This window comes from Puntigrus tetrazona, unplaced genomic scaffold, assembly GCF_018831695.1.
Source record: "Puntigrus tetrazona isolate hp1 unplaced genomic scaffold, ASM1883169v1 S000001055, whole genome shotgun sequence".
Taxonomy (NCBI): Eukaryota; Metazoa; Chordata; class Actinopteri; order Cypriniformes; family Cyprinidae; genus Puntigrus; species Puntigrus tetrazona.
This window is the reverse complement of record NW_025048644.1, coordinates 310,992-333,322: the sequence shown is the minus strand read 5'-3', so window position 1 is coordinate 333,322 and position 22,331 is coordinate 310,992. Positions and strand designations below refer to the sequence as shown.

Here is a 22,331-nt window from a genome sequence, read left to right as displayed (position 1 = left end):
TTTTTTTTTTTTGTGCCATAAATGTTGTTTCATTCAAAGTCCGTTATAAAGATGGTTTGTGTAATATGATGAAAAAAAAAAATTGTTTGCAGGTCGAATATTGCAAAAATATATTACTTATTTTACATTTTTATACAATTACTAACACTAGTGAATTAATGTATATGCATGTATAATACATAGGAACATTTCACAACAAAAAGGTAGACGTATCATTAAACTATGGATATTGAATCACAAACATCTCTGGACCACTTTCTTTTGTGGAGCATACTTGCACACCATCAATGACCAGCTCACTGCACATCATCTGAAATGTAGCAATTTAAAGTAAGATAATTACTAGTAAGATCAAAAGATGAAAATCAGTAAAAAACTTTCTTAATGCTGCCATTTCTAGCGCCTGCTGTACTCTGTTTGGCCTCAGCTACATCTACAGTGATTGAGGGCAGATTAGAATAGAATAATCTGAAAAGGTTTGTAGGCTGATATTATGAAAATAAACAGGTAATTGATAACAGGAAGTGAGGCAAGGGTTTCTGACACTCTTTTCAACAAAGCAGTTCATAATTAATTCTTATTTTTTAGATTCTTTTGAATTATTATTCTTACAAACAGCTATATTCATGAAAAGCAATATAAAAATATAAAAAAAATACTGCGGAAAGATATTTAAGGTGCAAAACTAGAGGAATTTATATTAAACAAATCTGTGATAATATTTGTATAGACTGTTATATTTTTAGTTACATACAGTTGAGACCAGGAGTGACTAATCAGCAGTAATATAAATAGCATATGGTGTATATGAGCAGCGCATAATGCACCAAAAATAACAGTAATATGAATATTGAGTACTCCTACCCTGTGAACAGCTTATAGTTCAGTATGATTATCAAGTGATCCTTCCTGAGAGCAATAAACATTACAGTAATATGGATCTATTGAGTACTCCACTAAAAGTAACATTAATATGAATATTGGGTAAAACTGTATGTTAAGGGTACATGAATTACTATGTTCATTAAAGTTCATTAAGTCTTTCATTTATGACTTCATGAATGAACTACATATTAATTAAGACATTATTTAAGATGGGTACATATTCATTATTTAGGATTTATTACACATGATCATGATGTTTTATTTCTTTACAAAAAAATGCTGTACTATCCACTGGATAAATCTACATGAATTGTCTTGAATTTGTGAATAGAAATAACATTGTTTTGCGCAAATTCAAGCATGCATGCATACAGGATGAAAATGTTTATCAGTTAATGTGAGAACTAATGTTTTTCAGTAATTATGATCTGAGTTATCGAGCAAGTTCATATATTCTTCATAGTGCCTGCAGGTAAATGCACAGACCCCAACTTTAGACAATCACAGCACATAGCATGTGAATTCTGTTGACAACTAAGCATTAGTTTCTCATGACTTCATCATGTGTGTGGCCCCTTAACTAAAATGCACTGCAAAAAACAACATGCAAAAATAAGAAAATAAAACACAATAAGAAAATATAAAAACCCTCAAATCAAGTAAAATTATCTGCCAGTGGGGTGAGAAAATTTTACTTGGTAAAGACGTCTTGTTATGTCTTGGTAAGACAAACAATCATGTTACATAGAAGATTCTTACCGTCTTAAAACAAGAAAAGTAAATTTAGGTAGTTAAACTAGATTCAAGCAGTACATAAGTCTTAAAAACAACGCAAAAAGTTGGTCTTAATCACTCCTGGTAAGAATGTCATGATATATATATATATATATATATATATATATATATATATATATATATATATATATATATATATATATATAATTTATCAGTATCAGGCTTATTCTAAGATGCAGGTCTCTTTTAATCTAGACTAAAAATAAGATGAAAGGTAAAAAAGAGACAAAATCAATGAATCAAGTACAACAAATATGAAATGTTGCTTTATTTAATCCAACTGTAGGAGTAACAAAAAATACTGTCCAAAACTGCAATCCAATGCATCAAATGACAGCAATTATAAGGCCTAGAAACAAAGCCTGGTTGATGTATAGATCACTGAGACTATGAAAGAGATAGTACTATGAAAAGAAAAAGAAAGAAAGTAAAACAATTTCTGTTCTGGTTTAGAATGAAATCGACTGCTGTATGAAAGAACCTGAAAACAACTGCTGTAAACCATTGCTCATCAAGACCTCACCAAGAAGAAGTATGATTTAGAACATTTCCACTAGTCCCCAATGAACTCCACTCTGAAATGGCTTTCTTGTAGGACGAGGTTGCATCACAGCCATGGATTGCATCTGAAATCACTACTGTCTGAAGCACAGACAGGAGAGTCGCAACACACTTCGGGTAGATCAGATGAAATGCATAATAGTATGCCATAAGGTAGAGCACAGCTTCATGGAGATCTTCTTTTGGAAAAGTTGAAACAGGTGTTGTACCAATAGCCAGCATGCAGACTCAATCAGAACAGGACAGGAGAGTGGTCTCCCCTCAAGGAAGGAATCTGGGTTTTCTGTTGGCTAGAAACAAAAAAATAAATGAGCATTGCATAACCACTCGTCCTCTATCTCTGTTGTAGATGTACAAAGTTAAAGAGCGGGTAATATGTTTTTTTTAATGAATGTTAAACCTTTGCACACAAAACACAAAATTGATGCAATTGGTCCAAATTCAGAAACAACTGGTTTTACTGCAGGAAAATCGAACACTGAACAGTGATCGCTTCCTCTGCTGCTACTTCCTGTTTAGGGACTATAAAGCCTGTAGCAGGCCTTTTATCCACATGTAGCATTGTAGTTAGCATAGCATTGGTCGCTCATCCCTGCCTTGCTTTCTTTCCTGTTGATAGTCTTTGGATTTGACCCTGCCTGTCTTTGATTTTTTTGATTGTTCACTGCCTGACTCAACCTTTGCCTGTTTTTGGATTCTGTTGTTGCCTTCTCTCTGATAATCCTGTTTGCTGTGTTGTTGACATCTGCCTGCTTCGACCTTACCTCTGTCAAATAAAAGCCTGCAAATGGATCCGCATCCATCAGATCCATCAATCGTAACAAAATGCTACATCAGACCAGGATCCGGCACCTTCCTTTAATGGCGGTTGCCATTTTGAACTCATGTACGTTCCCGTACACCTTATCTCATAAACAGCTTTGGTATGATTGACTGATGAAGCACTTCAATGAAAATGCATGCTATATGATGTCCATGTTCTGTGCTTCTTTGTCCCCTACTTATCTTATTAAACATTAGAGGTGTAAATACACTCACCTTGCAGTAAATGCCTCCAATGAAGCGAATAAAACGCATCTTTTTGTCTTTTCCATCCACATGTTCAAATTTCAGGCGATTATCTTCGATTTGATTACAGAGACCATCTCCATTTATTAATGGACAAATTATTATATATATATAATAATGACAAATTGTTCAATCTCATCATTTTAACATCCCTATCACTCTACTCTCCTACTTGATACTGTTCAGTGCGTTGATAAAAGATTATTTTATTATATAACGCCAAATATTTAACTTCAGTGCTGAAATCAGTGCATACAGTGCTGGACATGACATGATTTTGGCACGCAAAAACAAGTACTTTACAGGATTTTTTTTACAGTTTTATTACAGCTTATTACAGTTACTGTGGCAACCAGAAACAGCACAGCTTAACCCTCCATACATTTTCTACGCATTCTGATTGGTCGGATCAAGCTCTTTGCGAACGGTCAATTGCTGAGGAATTAATCGTGCAAGCAGCAGCTATTCTTGCCGAAACAATGCTAGAACAAGAAGGTTAGATGAGCATCGAGACTGCACCTGTTAGTTTTCAGGAAGGATTTTACATTTGTCCTCAGATAGGGGTTTGAAGATATTGTTTTCAGAGACACCACTGACAAAGTTTTGGTGAAATGTTGATTTATTTCAAACTGAGCACACTTCCCTGGCACACTTGCTGGCTTTTAGATCAGCCTATTTGTGTGAGGTCACATTTTCAGCCATGACAAACATAAAGACAAAACAGAGAAACAGACTCAATCTGGAGAGAAGTCTTATTGCTGCTGTTGCCACACTTCACCCCAGAATGCAAAATCTTATTTGTGATAAATAAGTGTGAATTTCACATTAAAAAATACAATTTAGATGGACCTTTATTAATGTAAAAAATGAATAAATGAATGTAATTCAAAGCATAAAAGTATTTCTGTTAGCGTGATATCCGTTTCATGTTGTTAAATTACTGATCAGTAACAAAAAGTTATTTTTATGTAAATCCTTGTCCAGTAAAATGTGTAGATACTGTTTTATATAATGAAATGTTTCACAAATCAATGTTATTGTGTTTGATGATTGTGTAATTTTATGACAAATTTCAATTTCAATTATTTTAAAAAGTTTAAAAGTACTATACCTTTAAAATTTTATTTTGTAACTTTTATTATTATTACTATGAAAATATGAAATTATTTCTTTAATGAAATGATGAAGTAGGATGTGGTAAATTAAGTCATCGAGTCATTTATTTGACTTCCTTCAGGAATGAAGTAATTGGTTCTTTATAAATGGTTCATTAAATCAGCTACTGAACATTTTTTGCAGTGTTTCAGGGTGCATATTATTCTGCTGAAAGAGACCAGGGCCATCACGACACAACACCGCCATGAAGGGGTGTATGTGGTCTCCAACAATCTGTAGGTAATAAGTCAGCCCATTTGGGCTTTAGTGAGACCTTAAAAATGTTATATTCAGTTTCAATGAAAGAGATTAATTGAGAGGGTTGGATATTCCTTCCATTCCAATGCTACATCTCAGTGAACTTCCAGAGAAACAGTTCTCTAAACGGTTGTTTGCTATAGCATTCCGATTTCCCCTTACTGTATTCAATCTGTCAGAAACATTAGTCAGAACAAGCAGAACAGAAACAGATCATTTTGGTTGTGTCGTTTAATCATATAATTGTTTAATCACATGGTTTTCAACTCTATTCTAAGGAGAAATGTAAAGTGTTTACTGTTGGTGGCTGCAGAAACAGGGTTTAAAACCATTGACATCTCCGATTAGCCTGTCTCCATGAAGACCCAGTGATTAAGTGTTTGCTCGCTAAATGTGATCAATGTAAGTATTGCCAGAGTGACTTTCATAAATAAAATGTAGCATTGGGATTTTTTTCAGAAAATGGTTTGTATGTTGCTCACATCAGCTAGGATTACACTATCATTCTTGCAGTATGAATTCATTGATTATGTTCCTAATAAAATAACCGGTCAACAGGTGAGCAATGATTTTATTCCTTTCTGAGATCTTTTGCACTCATATATTGTGCTTGCTGACTAATAAATTAAGACCCATGTGTTAATGAACATATATATATTCATATTTCTGTCAGAGTGACAGTTAGGTCAGATATTTTTCTTGTCATTTCTTGTTTATTTATTCTATTTTCCATCCATTCATCCTTAAGCTTTACTTATTTTCTTCATGTTTAAATCTCTGTTGTTCAGAGCTCCTGCAGCAGGTCAGCGGGGAAGAAGCCTAGTTTATGCCAGTGCTGACCTTCAGATATCCATTCACTTCTTCTCCTTTCTTCACCACAATCTACAAACAAGCACACAGTTATAGATGATGATATATGAACAATCAATCAGTGATCAGTCAATAAACTGCCTCTAAACTTTGACCTTTTCATGGATGGTGCCAACCACCATTTTCTGCACAAATGAGAAGATGATGATTGTTGTACAGTATAGTTGATGCGTATTACATTGTGATATAAATTTCTTCCTTCACATCTTCTGTTATATTCACCACAGTTTCAACAGAATATGCAAACAACATGAAAAAAACTCAATTGTTTTGTAATTTATCTTTTAATTTACAGATGAAGTACTGTACAGAAAATGGTAACAAAACACTTAATTTGTGCTAACAAGAACAAATAAATAAACAAAAAAATTTTTTCCTCAAAGTATAATTTGACAATCTATGTGCATTGTTTTGCTAAAAGACTTCAACATCATCACAGACACACACTGACCTGATCTTTCTTCAGGGTAATCTGGCCCATCTCTCTGTTTCCCACAAAGGAGCGTGTCACTTTATACACCCTCTCGCCGGCTCGCACCCTGATAATGTAAGTCATGGGCAAGTATCCGGTCTTCTCCCCAATCTTACCCTAGAGCACACAGAAGAAGAGAGAGATTGCAATGAGCTCGTAATCACCAGTGGAAATAAGAAGTAAGAAATGGGAAGTTTCCAAAAGCACACTGGTCCTCACCATGTTTTTACTAGCCCGTTATGTATCTAACCATCCAAGTGCACATTCAACTCCGCAGTCAGTATCATGGATGTAAGGACAGAGCAAGTTCAAATATCTTTTCTAGTCTGTATTTGTAATGTCTTGTCTTTTAATGCCATTGTTTTAGATTTTTTAAATTTGTAAATTTGAACATTTCTACTCTGGATGCAACAATTATCCTTTTACGCACCACAAGAAAGCGGCAGTTGCTAATCATTTGAACATAGTGTTTGTCACAACTATGAAACCAATTAATTTCAATGGCTTGTTGCTACGTCAGTTTGTTGCAGTGCCAGTGCTGCACACTTTAAATTAGTACACTTCTGGTATCGCTACCTTACCTTGGTGGAGGTTTGAGTGCCTAAATGATCCTAGGACATACGTTGTTGGGGGCTATATGCCCCTGGTAGGGAGGAAAGGAGCCTAAGTAAGTGCGGGAAGACATAGCGGGGCTCATCTCCACCCACAGTTTGGGTTCTGGAACCCAACTCTTTGAAAGGTGGCTGGACTCCACTACTCTGGAGCTGCCTGCGGTGAGAGGTGGCAGGCTGGTGTGGACTTGCTATTGCTTATGGGCTAGGGGCCCATGCATATAAACATAATCACATCAACAAGTGCTAACATTTCCCAAGATCCCAGTAGTAATGACTTTATTCCATCTTATACTGTTCAGTGCTTTGATACAATCTGTATTGTTAAAAGCACTATATAAATACAAGTGACTTTATAAACTACTTTACTTCCAAGATCTAGAAACTATCAGAGATTGTTAATGTAACTACAAAATGTATGTTAGACCATATTCCATCTAAGCTGATTCCAGAAGTTATAGACCTAGTCCCCAAAACCTTGGCTGTTTGGTAAGACTCTTATTAAAGAGATCTTGACCCCAAAGACTTCATTAATTATAGACCCTATCAAATCTCCCTCTTCTGTCAAAGATACTAGAAAAGGTAATATCCTCACAATTATATTTCTTAGAAAAAAATCTGTGAGGATTTCCAATCAGGATTTAGACCATACCGTAGCACTGAGACTGCTCACATTAGAGTTCCAAACGACCGGCTTCTATTATCTGATTGCGGTTGTATTTCTTTATTAGTAATATTGGATCTTAGTACTGTATTCAACACTATCAACCTCAACATTCTCTTGAAGAGACTAGAAAACTATGTTGGCATTAGTGGAAGCGCCTTAGCATGGTTCAAATCGTATTTATCTGATCGCTGATCAGTTTGTAGCAGTAAATGAGGAAATATCATATCGATCACAAGAGAAATATGGAGTACCTCAAGGCTCAGTACTAGGGCCATTATTTTCACACTTTGCATGTTACCTCTGGGAGATATTATCAATAGACATAGTGTTTTTTTAGACATGGCTTTTTTTGTTATGCTGATAATAATCAGCTCTATATTTCTTTGCAGTCCGGTTGTAACATATATATAACTATGTATTATATGTAACATATGACACACTTTTTGTTGTTGTTTTCTTGTCCCGTGTGCCCTACTTTCTGTTAATTGTCTCATTGTGTTCAGGTGTGTCTTGTTAATTTAGTCATTTACTTTGTGTATATACGTTCCTGTCTATCCTATGTTAAATGGTCTGGTCTTGTCTATTAATGCGTGTTGTATAGCCTGCCTGCCTGCCTATTTGCTCTTCAGTAGAAGATTAAAGACTGTTAAAAGCTATATTCTTGTTGAGCGCTCCTTCCTGAACCACACCGGTGATACACATCAAATTAAGAAACTGACAGAATGCTTAGTTAATATAAAAAAAAACTGGATGACGTGTAATTTCTTAATGCTAAAGTCTGAAAAAATAGAGGTGCTAATTATTGGATCTAAAAACCACACATTTAATAATCTAGAACACTGTATAACACTTGATGGCTGCTCAGTTGAGCAATCTTTCCTTTAAAACCCATGTTTCTAGCATCTGTAAAACTATGTTTTTCATCTCAAAAGCATCTAAATGGCAACCTATGCTCTCAATGTCAAATGCAGAAATGTTAATTCTTGCATTTATGACCTTGACCTTGAGGTTAGACTATTGTAATGCTTTTTAAGTGGTTGTTCTGCATGCTTGATAAACAAATGTCTTTCGTGTCAAATTCCTTTATGGAATGAGACACTGCGTACAAAACGCTATGGTAAACGCCTGCTGAGTGACCATGCTCTGAATCTGCTGTAGAATCTGTCCAGTGGAAGGGCGTGACGTCCTGGTCTGGTGACGTCAACAACCAGGAAAGTATAAAGGCATGAGCCGTGAAGCCAGCGACAGCTTCATAGTCATAAATACCTACACTGGTAGAGACGCCGGAAGTATCTATCACTTCTGCTGCTCAGAAATTGTGCTGCATGTATCAGAAGTTGCGTGCTCCGACCCTGTTATCACACTACATGTGTATTGTACCCGCATCCATATGCATGCCTTTACCATAAAAGTTACCATAAGCATGTTCAAACCTGGCTATTATTCAAGAAAGCATTTTTTAGCAACTACTTGGCAATTGTAAACTAAATGACCCTTTAATCTTAATATCTTTTTTGCTATTTTCTGACCATACATAAAAAGGCACAATATTTATCTTGCATGCAAAACCAAACTTTTCCATAACATGGAGTCAAACATGCTTTTCCCTCATTTTGCCCTGAAAATAGTTGTTTGAGTCCCTCAATTTCCTCTGTTTAAAAAGTTGGAAAATCAATGCTGGAAGGGGTTCAAATATGCAAAAGATGCTGAAAACTGAATCACAGGACCAAGAGGATTTTTTGCGAAGAACAGTGAAGAGATTAACTGTTCAGAACAAACAAAGATTCGTGAACAATCATCACAAAACAAAGACAAAAAAAGTCATAGATCATCCAGGTAACCATATGCAGTATTAAGAACCTGGACATGTAAACATCTTTTACGTCTTACTCAGGACAGTACTAATTATAAAACAACACACATTTTGTATGATCTTTCTTATTTTGTCAAAATTATCCACATCTTCACATTTGCCACCTATGATGTAATGGGTCACGTGGAGGGATACAGGAGTTCTCTAGAAAGGGGACCATGGTTACAGTACATGTGTAACCCAAGAAACTATTGGGCCACCGTAGCACCATTTCCAAGCCACTGAGTAATCAACATCACAGTGTGTTTTGTTGTGAAAAACTCACCCTCCACCACTCCTCATTGGAGTCATCCAGCACTGTGATGCGATCTCCTGGACTAAAACACAAACACACATCATTTACAAACTGAACTTATGAAGCTTATGACAATGCGATCTATGGCTAAACTGAAATGTGAATAAACTCACTGGAAGTCCAGGTCATCTTTCTCGATGGCTTTAAAGCGATACAAAGCCATATAATAGTGAGACTGACTGAATGTCTGCTGCTGCTTCTTGTTCTGCAACATCAACAGAAGGTTAGAGGGTTTGTATGAAAGTATATCAGTATCAAAATTCAAAAGCTTGTTGATCTGAATGTGAGAACTTATTAATATTTGTATTTGTAGGTTAGAATTTACACTCACAGCTCTGATTTGAAAAACCGCAAAATTACGTTTACATGTTGTTTGATCATGTGTGTACACAACCACAATATAATAGTAAAAATCCCCCAGTGTTTTTTTTTCTTTTTAAATAATAACCCTTTACCTTTGCTATTGTCAGAATCTGGCCAGATGTATGCCTCACTTTTATGATTTTTGACTGACACTGGTGTTTTAGCACATATAAGGTTTATATACGATTTGTGTGTACGATTTGTAGAGGGGGATTTTCTGCCTCTGGTCTATTCATCCTTACCTCTTATGATTTTTTTTTTATCCCTGGGGGGATAAAATGATTCACTAAACACAGTATTATAACGGGAGTCAGAGATGTGCGGATCAATTGCAAACTTTATTTGAGGAAGGTCATAGAGGCAGAGAGTCAATGACAGTGACAGGAATATAGAAGACAAAGACAGGGTCATAAACGATACCAGGCAATGGTCAGGGCGTGCAGTGATAATCAAGGCCACAGAGGCCAGGCAAGGGGTCAAACAATCGGAGAAATAAGGAGGCAGTCAAGGCATCAAGAATGCTCAGAATTATCAGCCGGGGCAAGAATAAGACAAGGGGTTTATATAGGGGAGATAATGTGGAGCACCTGGGCAGGTAATCAGTCACAAGGGCAAGGCTTGATGGGAACTGTAATTCGGGGGGTGTCCGTCGGAGATAGCCACTGAGGCACGGTTCATGACAACTATGAAGGCCCGTTCTGATTCGAATGATTTGTGAAATGATTTTGCGATGCAATGGTTGAACTGACTCTGAGTTTTCCCTTGTATTAAAAACATTTCATGACATGATACTTGTCTAAAAAGACATCATTTATCATGATTTATCAGAGAAAGAAAAAAGTTTTCAAAAGTGCCCTCCCCTCTGCTTTTTTTTTTTTACAAATCACACCTATATATATAGACCCTAGCAAATTACCTATGTAATAATGTGCTAGTTAACAAGTTTCACTGCTAAATGCAACTAAAGTTTACAGTCTCATAAGAACTGTTTACCACCCCTCGGAATACTACCATTGAGAAATTTAACAAACGTATGTTATGGACTTTTCATGAAGACTCATATCAACTTGAATAGCACACCTCTTCACAGGAAACCACATATTTTTGAGGGACCTTTCATGTCATAGCACAAACGTTGTGAGGCGAGTTATGCACCGATATGCAGTAGTTAGAGTTGTTTCAACCCCTATGGCTGGGTACACACTAAAACATTTTTTAATCTTAAAAGACACTCTCTGCTGTCCCAATCCTTTTGTGTTGCACCATGACTGCGTATGTTATTATGCTTCGGCCTTTTGTCAGCTAGCTTTTTGATTGGACATTGTTTTGTTTCATGTGATAATCTCCACATTTTACACGCGTTTGTTCTCACCCCTCACACATCAAGATTTTCGATTGTAAATATTCAACATGTTGAATATTTAAGATTCATAATTGGGGCACTTATAAGACAATCTTTAGAACTACCGAGATTACCTTTGAATTATATAAAATTGTCAGAAGGGAAGAAATTGGCTCAAAATAGCCTAACTCCAGGGTGCCTAATCCTGCTCCTGTCCATCGACTGTCTTGAAAAGTTCAAACACGCCTGCTTTAAATTTTCAGTTGATCCTAAAAACTTTTCTGAGTTGCTTCAGGTGTGTTTAATTGAGTTGGAGCTGAACTTTGCAGGAGCAGGATTGGGCAGCCCTGCCCTAACCCATCACTATGAGCAATAGTTATAGGCATAGTTAGCAAGCAACTATAATGACAGCTAAAAACACTAAATTTACCACAAGCACTAAATAAAAAGACAAACTAAAGGCCTCTCTCTCACACACACACACACACACGAGCACACATTTAAACTTGAAAAGAGTATTAAAATATTAATCCTTAATATTCTGCAAACAGGGTTGGAAAAAGAAAGTATATAATGTCTGTGTAAAGTTAATAAACCAGCTCATGCAAATGTTTAAAATGTAATTGTTTCTTAGTTTAACACAGCATGAACACTAGTGCAGCAGCCTTTTACCTTGTCATCTGTTGCTGTTTTGTCTTTCTTGTCTCCATCTTGCTTTCCTAAAGGATAAAGTGTGCCCATTCAAAATATCTTTTTGGAATTAATGAATATAAAATGCCAGCATAAACTGATTAAAAGGCAAACTGTCTTCTTTTTATCTCTCAAAATACCAGAATTAGGAGGCTGATGTCATATTGTTAGGTGAAAGAGATAAGTAAGGAGTTAAGCTAGTTATAATATATTGCTGTGTCTTTGGCTGAATTGGTTGAGGGTTCTCTTTCGTAGTAACATGTTGATAGCACAATGGGGAAACAGCAGTGGTCACATGCTCTGAAGCAATAACAGTTCGTTTGTACAGTTTAATGGTAGACAATGCCCATAATGAGCTACTGGTGACAATATGCTCAACATGTATGTAGCCTGTGTGGTAGTTTGTTGCACCAAGGCTGTGTTGGAGGGATCTGATTGCCTACCTAGTCAAAAATAAATGTACTAAAATATATTTAAATTGAATTTATTTTATGTTAAGTATACCACAATTACATTAGCATGCCTACATACTGAATGAAAATAGCCCATAATTGGATAACACTTTATAAAACTACACACTATGAATCATTAGTTAAGCGTTTGTAAATAATCAGTTCATCCTTTATAAAGCATTGTTACAACATTAATAGTCATTTATAAATACAGCTACAAATGCCTTGTTCTTGATTTATTAACATATTTAGGAGATTAAAGGCTCAGTTATCGTCCTAACAGAAAAAATATAAATAAACACAACAGAGGGATACAGAACTACTAATATCAGGATGCAAAAAAAAAATACCCCAAAAAACTATACAACTGTACACTTGAATTTTTAACCTATGAAACCATTTACTTAAACTTAATTGTTAAATCTAATTGTTCTTATTTACCACTGAGACCTCCTAAACTGGTTTGTAATTAATGTAATAATTTAGAAATTATAAAATGATCATTAATAAAGTATGAAAATAAGACTTTTGTAACATTATATATTTCCTCAAAAAACAAAGGCCTTTATAGATGCCCATGTAAGCTGCTGTAAGGATCTCATCTTTTTAGTCATGACCCAGAGCTCATGACCATAGGTGAGAGTAGGAACATAGATCGACTGGCAAATCGAAAGCTTCGCCTTGCAGCTCAGGTCCTTCTTCACCACGACAGACCGGTACATTGACCAAATTCACTGACCGATCCATCTATCGTTCTCTTGTTCCATTATTTCCTCACTCGTGAACAAGATCCCAAGATACTTAAACTCCTCCACCTGAGGCAGGAACTCCCTACCAACCTGAAGGGGGCAAGCCACCCTTGTCCGACTGAGAACCATGGCCTCAGACTTGATGGCGCTGATTCTCATCCCAATCACTTTGGCTGCAAACCGCCCAAGCGCACACTGTAGGTCCTGGCTAGATGCAGCCAACAGGACAATATCATCCACAAAAAGCAGAGACAAGATCCTGTGGTCACCAAACCCGACCCCCAGAACCAAGCTCCTGCTCTGATCATACAGGGACCGGACAGCCCTTAGCAAAGGGCCCCGTACCCCATGTTCCAAGAGCACCCCCCACAGAAGGCTGCAAGGGACCCGGTCGAATGCCTTCTCCAAATCCACAAAGCACATGTGGTCTCCCATGAACCCTATCCTGTATCCTTGACCAGAACGAAAGCCGCATTGTTCTTTTTGGATTTAAGGTTCCCCTCAAAATCCTTCTGGGAAAACATCTTGTGGACAGATGAGACCAAGATGCAGCTTTTTTGTAAAGCACATCATTCTACTGTTTACCAAAAACGGAATGAGGCCTACACAGAAAAGAACACAGTACCTACATTCGAATATGGTTGGAGTTGTATTGCTGCCACTAGCACTGGGTGCCTTGACTGTGTCCCAGGCATTATGAAATGTGGGGATTATCAAAGGATTTTGGTGCGCAATGTAGAACCCAGTGTCAGAAAGCTGGGTTTGTTTTTGAGATATTGGGTCTTTCAGAAGGACAATGACCTCAAACATACTTCAAAAAGCACCCAGAAATGGATGGCAAGCGCTGGAGCGTGAAGTGGACAGCAATGAGTTCAGATCTAGATCCTATTGAACACCTTTGGATAGGTATTAAAACTGCTGTTGGGAAAAGGCGCCCTTCAATATAAGAGACCTGGAGCAGTTTGTATTAATGCAGAACTTTTCTGTGAGAAATACACGATTTTCTGGAAAATGATCAGGGGTGCCAACAATTTTGGCCATGAGTGTATTTGTAAGTCAAGAGCTACTTTTAATTTGTTAAAACTTTCTTCACATTCTCACTTGCTGTGTCCCAAATCTTATAACCTTTTTTGGACAGGTTCCTCTAAGAAATAACTATCTGAGAAGGCACATGTGTAGAACCATTGAAAAACCTAAGCAGAGACCCATTTAATGATTTAATGACTGAAATGAAAGAAGTTAAGTTAAGATATATATATATATATATATATATATATATATATATATATATATATATATATATATATATATATATATATATATATAAACAATTTGACTTTATAAAATTTACTTGTATAATAAATGGCTGTGCACTTTTGTTTTCTACTGAATGCGTGCATAAAGTCATACAAAAATTGTAATTCCAAGATTTTTTAAGTTAATTCTTGGATCATGTAAGCACATGAATGGTCGGTGAAGTCCTGAATGAAGTGTATTTTAATGAGGATAGAATGAGTGAAAGAACGCAGACAATGAGTCCATCTGAATAGACAATTTACTTACAGGATCAATCGATTCTTTCAGGAACAGATTCAGATTAAGAACGAGATGCAATCGAAGGTCGAGCATATCAGTACAGGGTCCTACCCTGGAGGAGGCAGACTCAGCCCTAGCTTTGCTCTGTCACATCTGAGCACTAAGATGCTTTGTTAAGCAAACACAAAGCTTCAGGACCAGGTCCTGAAGCTTTGTGTTTAACTCAACAAAGCATCTTAGTGCATCTCGATAATGTCAGGACCTATGATTTGTATGTAAACGGTGTATCTGAGTTATATAATATTATCACTAACAGTTGCTTGGGGACGCTAGTGACAAATGAAAACCAGATGCCTGTTTATAAATGAGCAAGTCAATTATTGCAACTGTTATGTTTACACAGAAATGAAACTGCTCACAAAAATGCAAAAGAAGCAGTTAAAAATAACAACATTAAATTAATTGTGAATTTAAATAAGAGTGAAGGAGAAAAAGGTCAATGGTTATACAGAACTCAAAGGAAATTGGGAGCACCTAGAAAAACGAGAGATTAAATAGTGATATCAAAGATTGGATTTGGGCACCCAAGATTAAATAGAAGACTTCATGAAATGGGAAAACATTTTTGTGGGCAAGAGGAATCAGTGAAACATCTTATGTGGTATTGTCAGAAATACGAGAAGGATTCAGAAAGATGTCAGAATGTCAGAAAGAAGGATTCTAATAAAATATGTAGATTTTTTACAAAATAATATGTGAAATAAATGTTATAGTTTTATTTTCTAGTATCTTAAAATAACACGTGGGAAAGAAAATAATACAAATTATTATGAAATTATTTTGATCCACACTCCATACCAGCTGGTGGCTGAAATACACCATTTTGTTGTTTGTCAACCGCCAATAAATTTCGAGAAGAAGAAGCAAGTGAGTTTGTTTTGGTAGAGGGAAACATCTCATGAACTTAATGCTACCTTCTTACTCCTTTTTAAGTCCAGTTTAAGAACTATTAATGTTTACACTCAAACTATACTACACTATATTCTGACTACTACTGTTAGGCATATATTTTTGAAATCGATTAAATCGAAAACGACTAATGTTACCTATTTTCTTTTTTTTTATACAAAGTTTTGTTTTTGGATACTGCTTGTGTATGTAGTGTCTTGGTCCATGCTGCCAGTTGTTCACCAGTTGTGTATAACCACACTGTGACACATCTATGACTCGCTGCTTCAATCAATGTGGCGGTGATTCACTGACCTAGGATCTCTTCTGATTGTCTTCACTTCATGGACTGGGTTGTTGAATTATAACATTGCATTACACTCAAATACCATATTGGATTATTGTTCAGTTGACTCTTTATACACAAAGAAAATTGGTTTTATTCAATACCAGCTGATTTTTCTGTTAAATCACTCATAAAAAAGAAGAGGTTGTGTTGCAATATATTTATTTATAGCAACACAATATCTATCTATCTATCTATCTATATATATATATCTGGGGAAAGCTTTAACCTCAAAAACCTTTCAACTGAATTCCTTCAATTGAAATACAGACTACCCTGTAACTTACCCTCACCACCCTCTTCATCCTCTTTTGGTTGTTGAGCTTCCTCCTCCTCCATCATCATCATCATCATCTTAAAAAAAGATACATGTTCATTATATATATTATAACAGGAAGCCCTCTGGTACATGTTTGATCATTCTTGACAGCAGAAGGCGACCCCTTACATTCTTTTTGTCCTCTGAACCTTTCTTCCTCTCTTTATTGGCCATGATTACACCCACTCTCAGTGTTTCAAACACTGGATCAGTGCGGTTCTGCTGACCTGTGCAAAAGCAGTTTTAATTCTATAGTTGTTTTGTGTTTTATCTTCAAACACTGTAAAATGCAGACTTTTGGTTTTATCAGAACTAGGCTCACCATACACAACAGTAGCCGCATGTCTATTACAAATTTGCACAAACTCTGCAGACGTGTGTAGTGTAAACTGGAAAGCCCCTTATACTGCAGAACGACCACATATTCAGTGTTTCTTCGAGGTTATAGTACATTGAACAATGATTTTATGACTTTTACATATGATCATACATTGTATGTGACCTGAAAATGCGAAAAAACCTGTTTCCATTGCAGGTTTTTTTTCTCGAATTACCTAAACAAACCACCTCATGCAAGCGTAACACTTTAGTGAAATTTGGGTGTTTTCGCAAAATTGACGCGTTTCCATTTGGCGAATTTTCAATTCACTAATTTAATTTGCATAATTTAAAGGGAAATGGAAATTTAACAATGATTATTAATTTCTTTCTTTCTATTGTATTTATGAAAAGATACTCACCAGGGTTATTGATCTCTTGATCGTAGAGTGGAGAGCTGTATGCCCGTCTAAATCCAGGCGGCTGACAAAGACGATATTAATGAAAATAATGAAACTGACAGTGTGATTATATCATATCATATACAGTATGTATAATAAAATGTCTCACTATTTTGCCAAAGCATCTCTGGAACTGCACATATGACTGGCACGAGTGGTGAATGTTGGTCTTGCAGTTTTTGCAGCGCAAGGCAAATTTATTATTGACTAAAAGTAGAAAAGAAATCAGCCATTATACCAAATGACCTTTTGTAATGGGTATGACTTATTTCTCACATGAGCATTATATGCAGCTTTATTGTACACCCTTTGACACATACACACATGCCCACTGTCCTAACCACAGACAGAAGAACTACTACAACAAAACCACTGGACTTAAAATGAAAATAACTTTCTACATTTTACCATTAAATTGACGTTGGCTTTTTATTTTCAATTTTATATGTCAGTGTCTCCTTTGGTTAAGCTGTTGGAATTTCGACACAGGCTTTGCAAACAGTAATGCCTCAAAATTTAAGTAAACTCTGATCCATGTTACAAACAAAATCAAAACTAGAGGTATGTTGTATAACCTGGTGGGAAAGTACCCTATTGCACAGAAAAGCTTTAAAACTACTGTTAATACCCAAACAGCTGTTCATAACAGCTATAATACATTCCTAGTTACACTACTTACTAACTACAGGTGAAATCTGGACAGTACCTCTTTTACTGTATATACAGTACACAAATACATTATAATAAAATATTCCACTAATACAATTTTTCCGTATTCCAAATGCTGCTGTGAGTTCCTAGATACAAGACCGATTTACTACATGTGAGATATTGCCAGTACCTCTGTTACTGTACTGTAATGTACAGATTTTCAGTAATAAAAGTTTCTGTAATTTACCGAAATATTTTTTTTTCACGTTGCAAAACCTGTAGTACATTCCTAGTGGCCAGACTGACTCACTACAGGCTAAAGTTTGCCATTATCACCTTTACTGTACATACAGTAAATAATTTTTCTTAGAAAACAATCACTGTACTTTACCAAAAGGGTTTTTCATGTTTCAAAGGTTGTAGTATGTTCCTAGTGGCCAGACTGACCAAGACTTTCAAGACTCTCACTGACAGCAACACTCCACACTGTATATACTAAATACTATCTATTGGCCACTCTATTGAATTTTGGTACAGTAAATATATTAGGCACAAGTAGGTATTGGAACTGCTGTTGATTATAAAACTGTCACGTGTAGTTCCTTCGTAAAACAATGACAGTGTCGCGTTGCGTCTGTCGCCATGAAATTGCAAAAACGCTTGTCATTGCAAATTTAAATTTGCGTTTTTTTTTAATTCAGAGTGTGGACTGTTTTAAAGCAAAAGTAATTGTGCACTGTATGTACCGTAATGGAGATATTGGCAGCATTTCTGCTGTAGTGTTTGTATGACAACTATGAATGTATTACACTGTTGGAAATTGAAAACCCCTTTTGATGAATTACAATAATCTTTAAAAACAAATATATTTGTTAACAGTACATGCAGGGAAAAAACATACAACCATTGGAACATAAAAAGAACACTTTTGTTGAATTAAAATTTCTAAGAATAATTGTCTACTGTACATACATTATCCAGAAATTGGCACTGCAATGTACTACAACATGTTCTTTACTTTTTTCAATTTTGTTTTTTTACAGTTACTGTATTTATTTGTCTTTTTTTACTTGCATATATTAGTGGAATTTCTTCAAATAAATTAAGTAAGTATGAAGTATAAATTTATATTTTCAGTCACTTTGCATACAAGGTATTTACTATGGGTTTGTACTGAGATGTATATTTGCAGACGGTCCCTAAAGCAGGTTAGATCAAAACTAAAACCACAATATTATACATTACTATCACTCTGTATTCTACATATAATATCACTGATACTGTTCAGTGCTTTGACACAATCTGTACTGTTAAAAGCACTATATAAATAAAACTGATTGAATGATCGATCTAGTGGAAGCGAAATATTCTAGGTGTTGTTTTGACTGTAGGGAAGACACACACCTACAAATAGAATTACTTCTCGTGGTTGAATTTCAGATGAACTTACGAACAATCATTCGTGCACAGACATCACAAAACTTGGGTTTCTTGCAGTAGTGGTCCTTAAATTTGTGTGGCCTGTCATTGACTTGAACTACAGGCTCAGGGGTCGGAGGGGGAGGGGCCTCTTCTTCCTCCACCTCTTCATCATAAACAAAATAAACCTGAGAAGAACAGAAAGTGAGCTTTGTGCAAAAAATACAAACACAAGGAGACAGACTGGCATACATACAGTGTTTTCGTCCTCCTTTACGACATTGTCCGGAGCTGGAGGGTTATCATGGATATCCAGCGAATCTTTATCCTCGAGTCTGAAACACAATCAGCATCTGGATAGTTATGCACTTATATAATGTTGCTGAAAGAAAATATAATCTGTGGACGACTCACTGGTCATATTGAGCCATAAATACAGCCTTTTCAGCCTGCAGTCAGTCAGGAGAATTCAGCACCTGCACCACCATGACACATAAATCATATTCATTCAGATCATCGAAGTATAAGTACTTCAGAAAAGTAAAATGAATTTAGCTGCATCAAAATACATTATGCGGACACAGGGAGGCAAACTATTATTTATGTAATAATAAATGTACATTTTGCACGTTCAGAAGAAGTAAGCTGCCTAAACAGGTTTGTGTCAGTAAATGTAATAATAATCATTCAAACTCATCTGATTTCTCTTTTAAAAAATGGTTTAACAGTTGTATCTCAATGGTAAATAAATTGGTATTTTGTGATCTGCAACATGAAAGAATAAAAGTGTCTGCTAAATAATCAAATGTAAATGTAAATACAAGAATCTATTATAACGTACCGGATGTAGAAACACTGGACACGACCGTCATGCAGCAACAAAAAAGCTTGATCTAAGTAAATGTGTGCCAATGTCTTTCCTATATATTACTGTATATACACTAAATCCACCCCTGATTTAATTGTTACATAAAATCAAGGTTTGCGTCCGTACTATCTCATATTGTATTTTTAGTCGAACTGTAAAATACCTATACAGAGTGTGTTGATAATGCCTGAAATACCACAAAATTCAGTATGCTGAACAACTTGTGCAAGTCTACAGTTTGAGTCAAAATGAGCTAAAAACTCGGACACAAGTGTGTGCGAGTAATAGTTTGATAAGTATGACTTGTATTATCGATTATTATAAATAAAATTGACACTTATTTCGTTTGTGACTGCTAGTTGTCGATCAACTAAATCCTCTGTGAAAGGAGTGAGCTTGTTTAGGTCACTCATCACTTCAGTTGGGTACAGGCTAGTTTAACATTACAATAATGCAAATTAATACTGCATGCATCTTTTATGTTGCTATAGCAGTTTGCATGAAGGTTTACACCATTAACATTAATTTTGCCCCATTAAAAAAAAAAAAAAAAAAATCATATCATTGCCTTCAGTTGGACCTTGTTTTTATTGTACAATGATAGTTGTGTTTCTATTCATAACTTCCGAAGAAAACATTGCAGCAGTTTGCGTAAGTTTGTGTAAAGCATAAAGAAATACGAAATGTTTGTCAAATTTGTCCAATCAAAAAAACATCAGTTCAGCCATTTACCACGCGCGCACACACACACACACACACACACACACACACACAGTTTCTATTTCTAGGCCTGGAAACTCAATCTGAAGCCAACAAAATTAGGGTCTCTCACTAGGCAGACTTTTCAAATACGATGTACATTTTCTGTTACAAGTAGCACATGAATGTAAATGTTGTAACATGAAAGCATACATTCTCAGCAGCTGAATCATGTGATCTAAACTATAGTAAATATACATACCTGTTAATGATGCTTTGCTTTACTATAATCCAATGTCTTGAATGAGTTATCAGTCAGAGATGTTGTCCTACAGTGTGTTATGTTTATTTTACATATATGAAGTTAATCTTAACTCATTAATAAGCAGACTGGTCTGAGCTGTGGAACTAACACTTGTACATGTGTCTCTGTGTCAGTGTGAGTGTTTAAAACAGATGGTGAAGAGTAATAAGACCCTCTCTCTCTCTCTCTGTCTCTCTCTCTCTCTCTCTCTCTCTCTCTCTCTCTCTCTCTCTCTCTCTCTCTCTCTCTCTCTCTCTCTCTCTCTCTCTCTCTCTCTCTCTCTCTCTCTCTCTCTCTCTCTCTCTCTCTCTCTCTCTCTCTCTCTCTCTCTCTCTCTCTCTCTGTCTCTCTGTCTCTCTGTCTCTCTCTCTCTCTGTCTCTCTCTCTCTGTCTCTCTCTCTCTCTGTCTCTCTCTCTCTCTCTCTCTCTCTCTCTCTCTCTCTGTCTCTCTCTCTCTCTCTCTCTCTCTCTCTCTCTCTCTCTCTCTCTCTCTCTCTCTCTCTCTCTCTCTCTCTCTCTCTCTCTCTCTCTGTCTCTCTCTCTCTGTCTCTCTCTCTCTGACTCTCTCTCTCTCTCTCTCTCTCTCTCTCTCTCTCTCTCTCTCTCTCTCTCTCTCTCTGACAGACATGCACATGTGCAGTCACTTCTAGCCATTCACAGAATCACTGCAGGCCCGTCAGTCTGTGGCCAGTGTTTAACTGGGGATTTTAACAGATTGTAACAACAATGTTCACTATCACAATCAAGTCACTTTTAAGAAGCGATTTCTGTGAAGGAGCCTATCAATGGAAATCCAAATGCAAGCTTTTGGGGATAAAATAGAATATGTTTAGTTAAAATAGAATATGTAAGCAGCTTTTATACTAATTATTTAAAATAAGCTGGTGAGACAAAACAGTGGCATGGTATGGTCGGTGCAAGCTATTTTCAGCCTTAAGTCTTGTCTGTGACCTGAAGCTAGAAGTAACAATGCTACCATTTCCTCATAAACCTCCAGCGCAAATACAGCACCCAGCAATTGTGGAAATTAAGACTCTAGTCAGTCTCACTTTTAATAACTGCTTTTATATAATTCATAAAAATCATAGCTAAGACCCCAAATGTATAAGTGCACGTAAAATGCGTACAATGTAAAATAACTTAACATATGCAATAAAAACCATGCTGATTGTCTTCTGTCTCTCTCACTAGATACTGACACTGGATGTTGTCGGAGTACAATCAATAAAAACGTTGCTCTATAAGTCATTCATTGTTGGATTACTGATAATTCAACTTGGCTAATGTCTGACTTTTCCTTGTGTCCTGTGTGCCCTCTCGTCTCCCCATGATTGTTCATTTGTGTCTTGAGTTCTC

General features: G+C 36.1%; 1 protein-coding gene across 1 annotated transcript; it reads right to left on the bottom strand.

Moving 5' to 3' along the window:
• Nucleotides 1-4,938: 4,938 nt before the first annotated feature.
• stac3 (SH3 and cysteine rich domain 3) lies at nt 4,939-21,129 on the bottom strand. The gene is given in 14 exon segments (XM_043234031.1): nt 4,939-5,550; nt 5,553-5,604; nt 6,044-6,181; nt 9,481-9,532; nt 9,624-9,715; nt 11,888-11,934; nt 16,224-16,290; nt 16,385-16,482; nt 16,996-17,056; nt 17,144-17,241; nt 19,136-19,292; nt 19,361-19,439; nt 19,519-19,580; nt 20,934-21,129. Coding segments are annotated over 13 exon segments (1,002 nt in total). The 5' UTR covers nt 19,536-19,580; nt 20,934-21,129; the 3' UTR covers nt 4,939-5,506.
• Nucleotides 21,130-22,331: the final 1,202 nt, after the last annotated feature.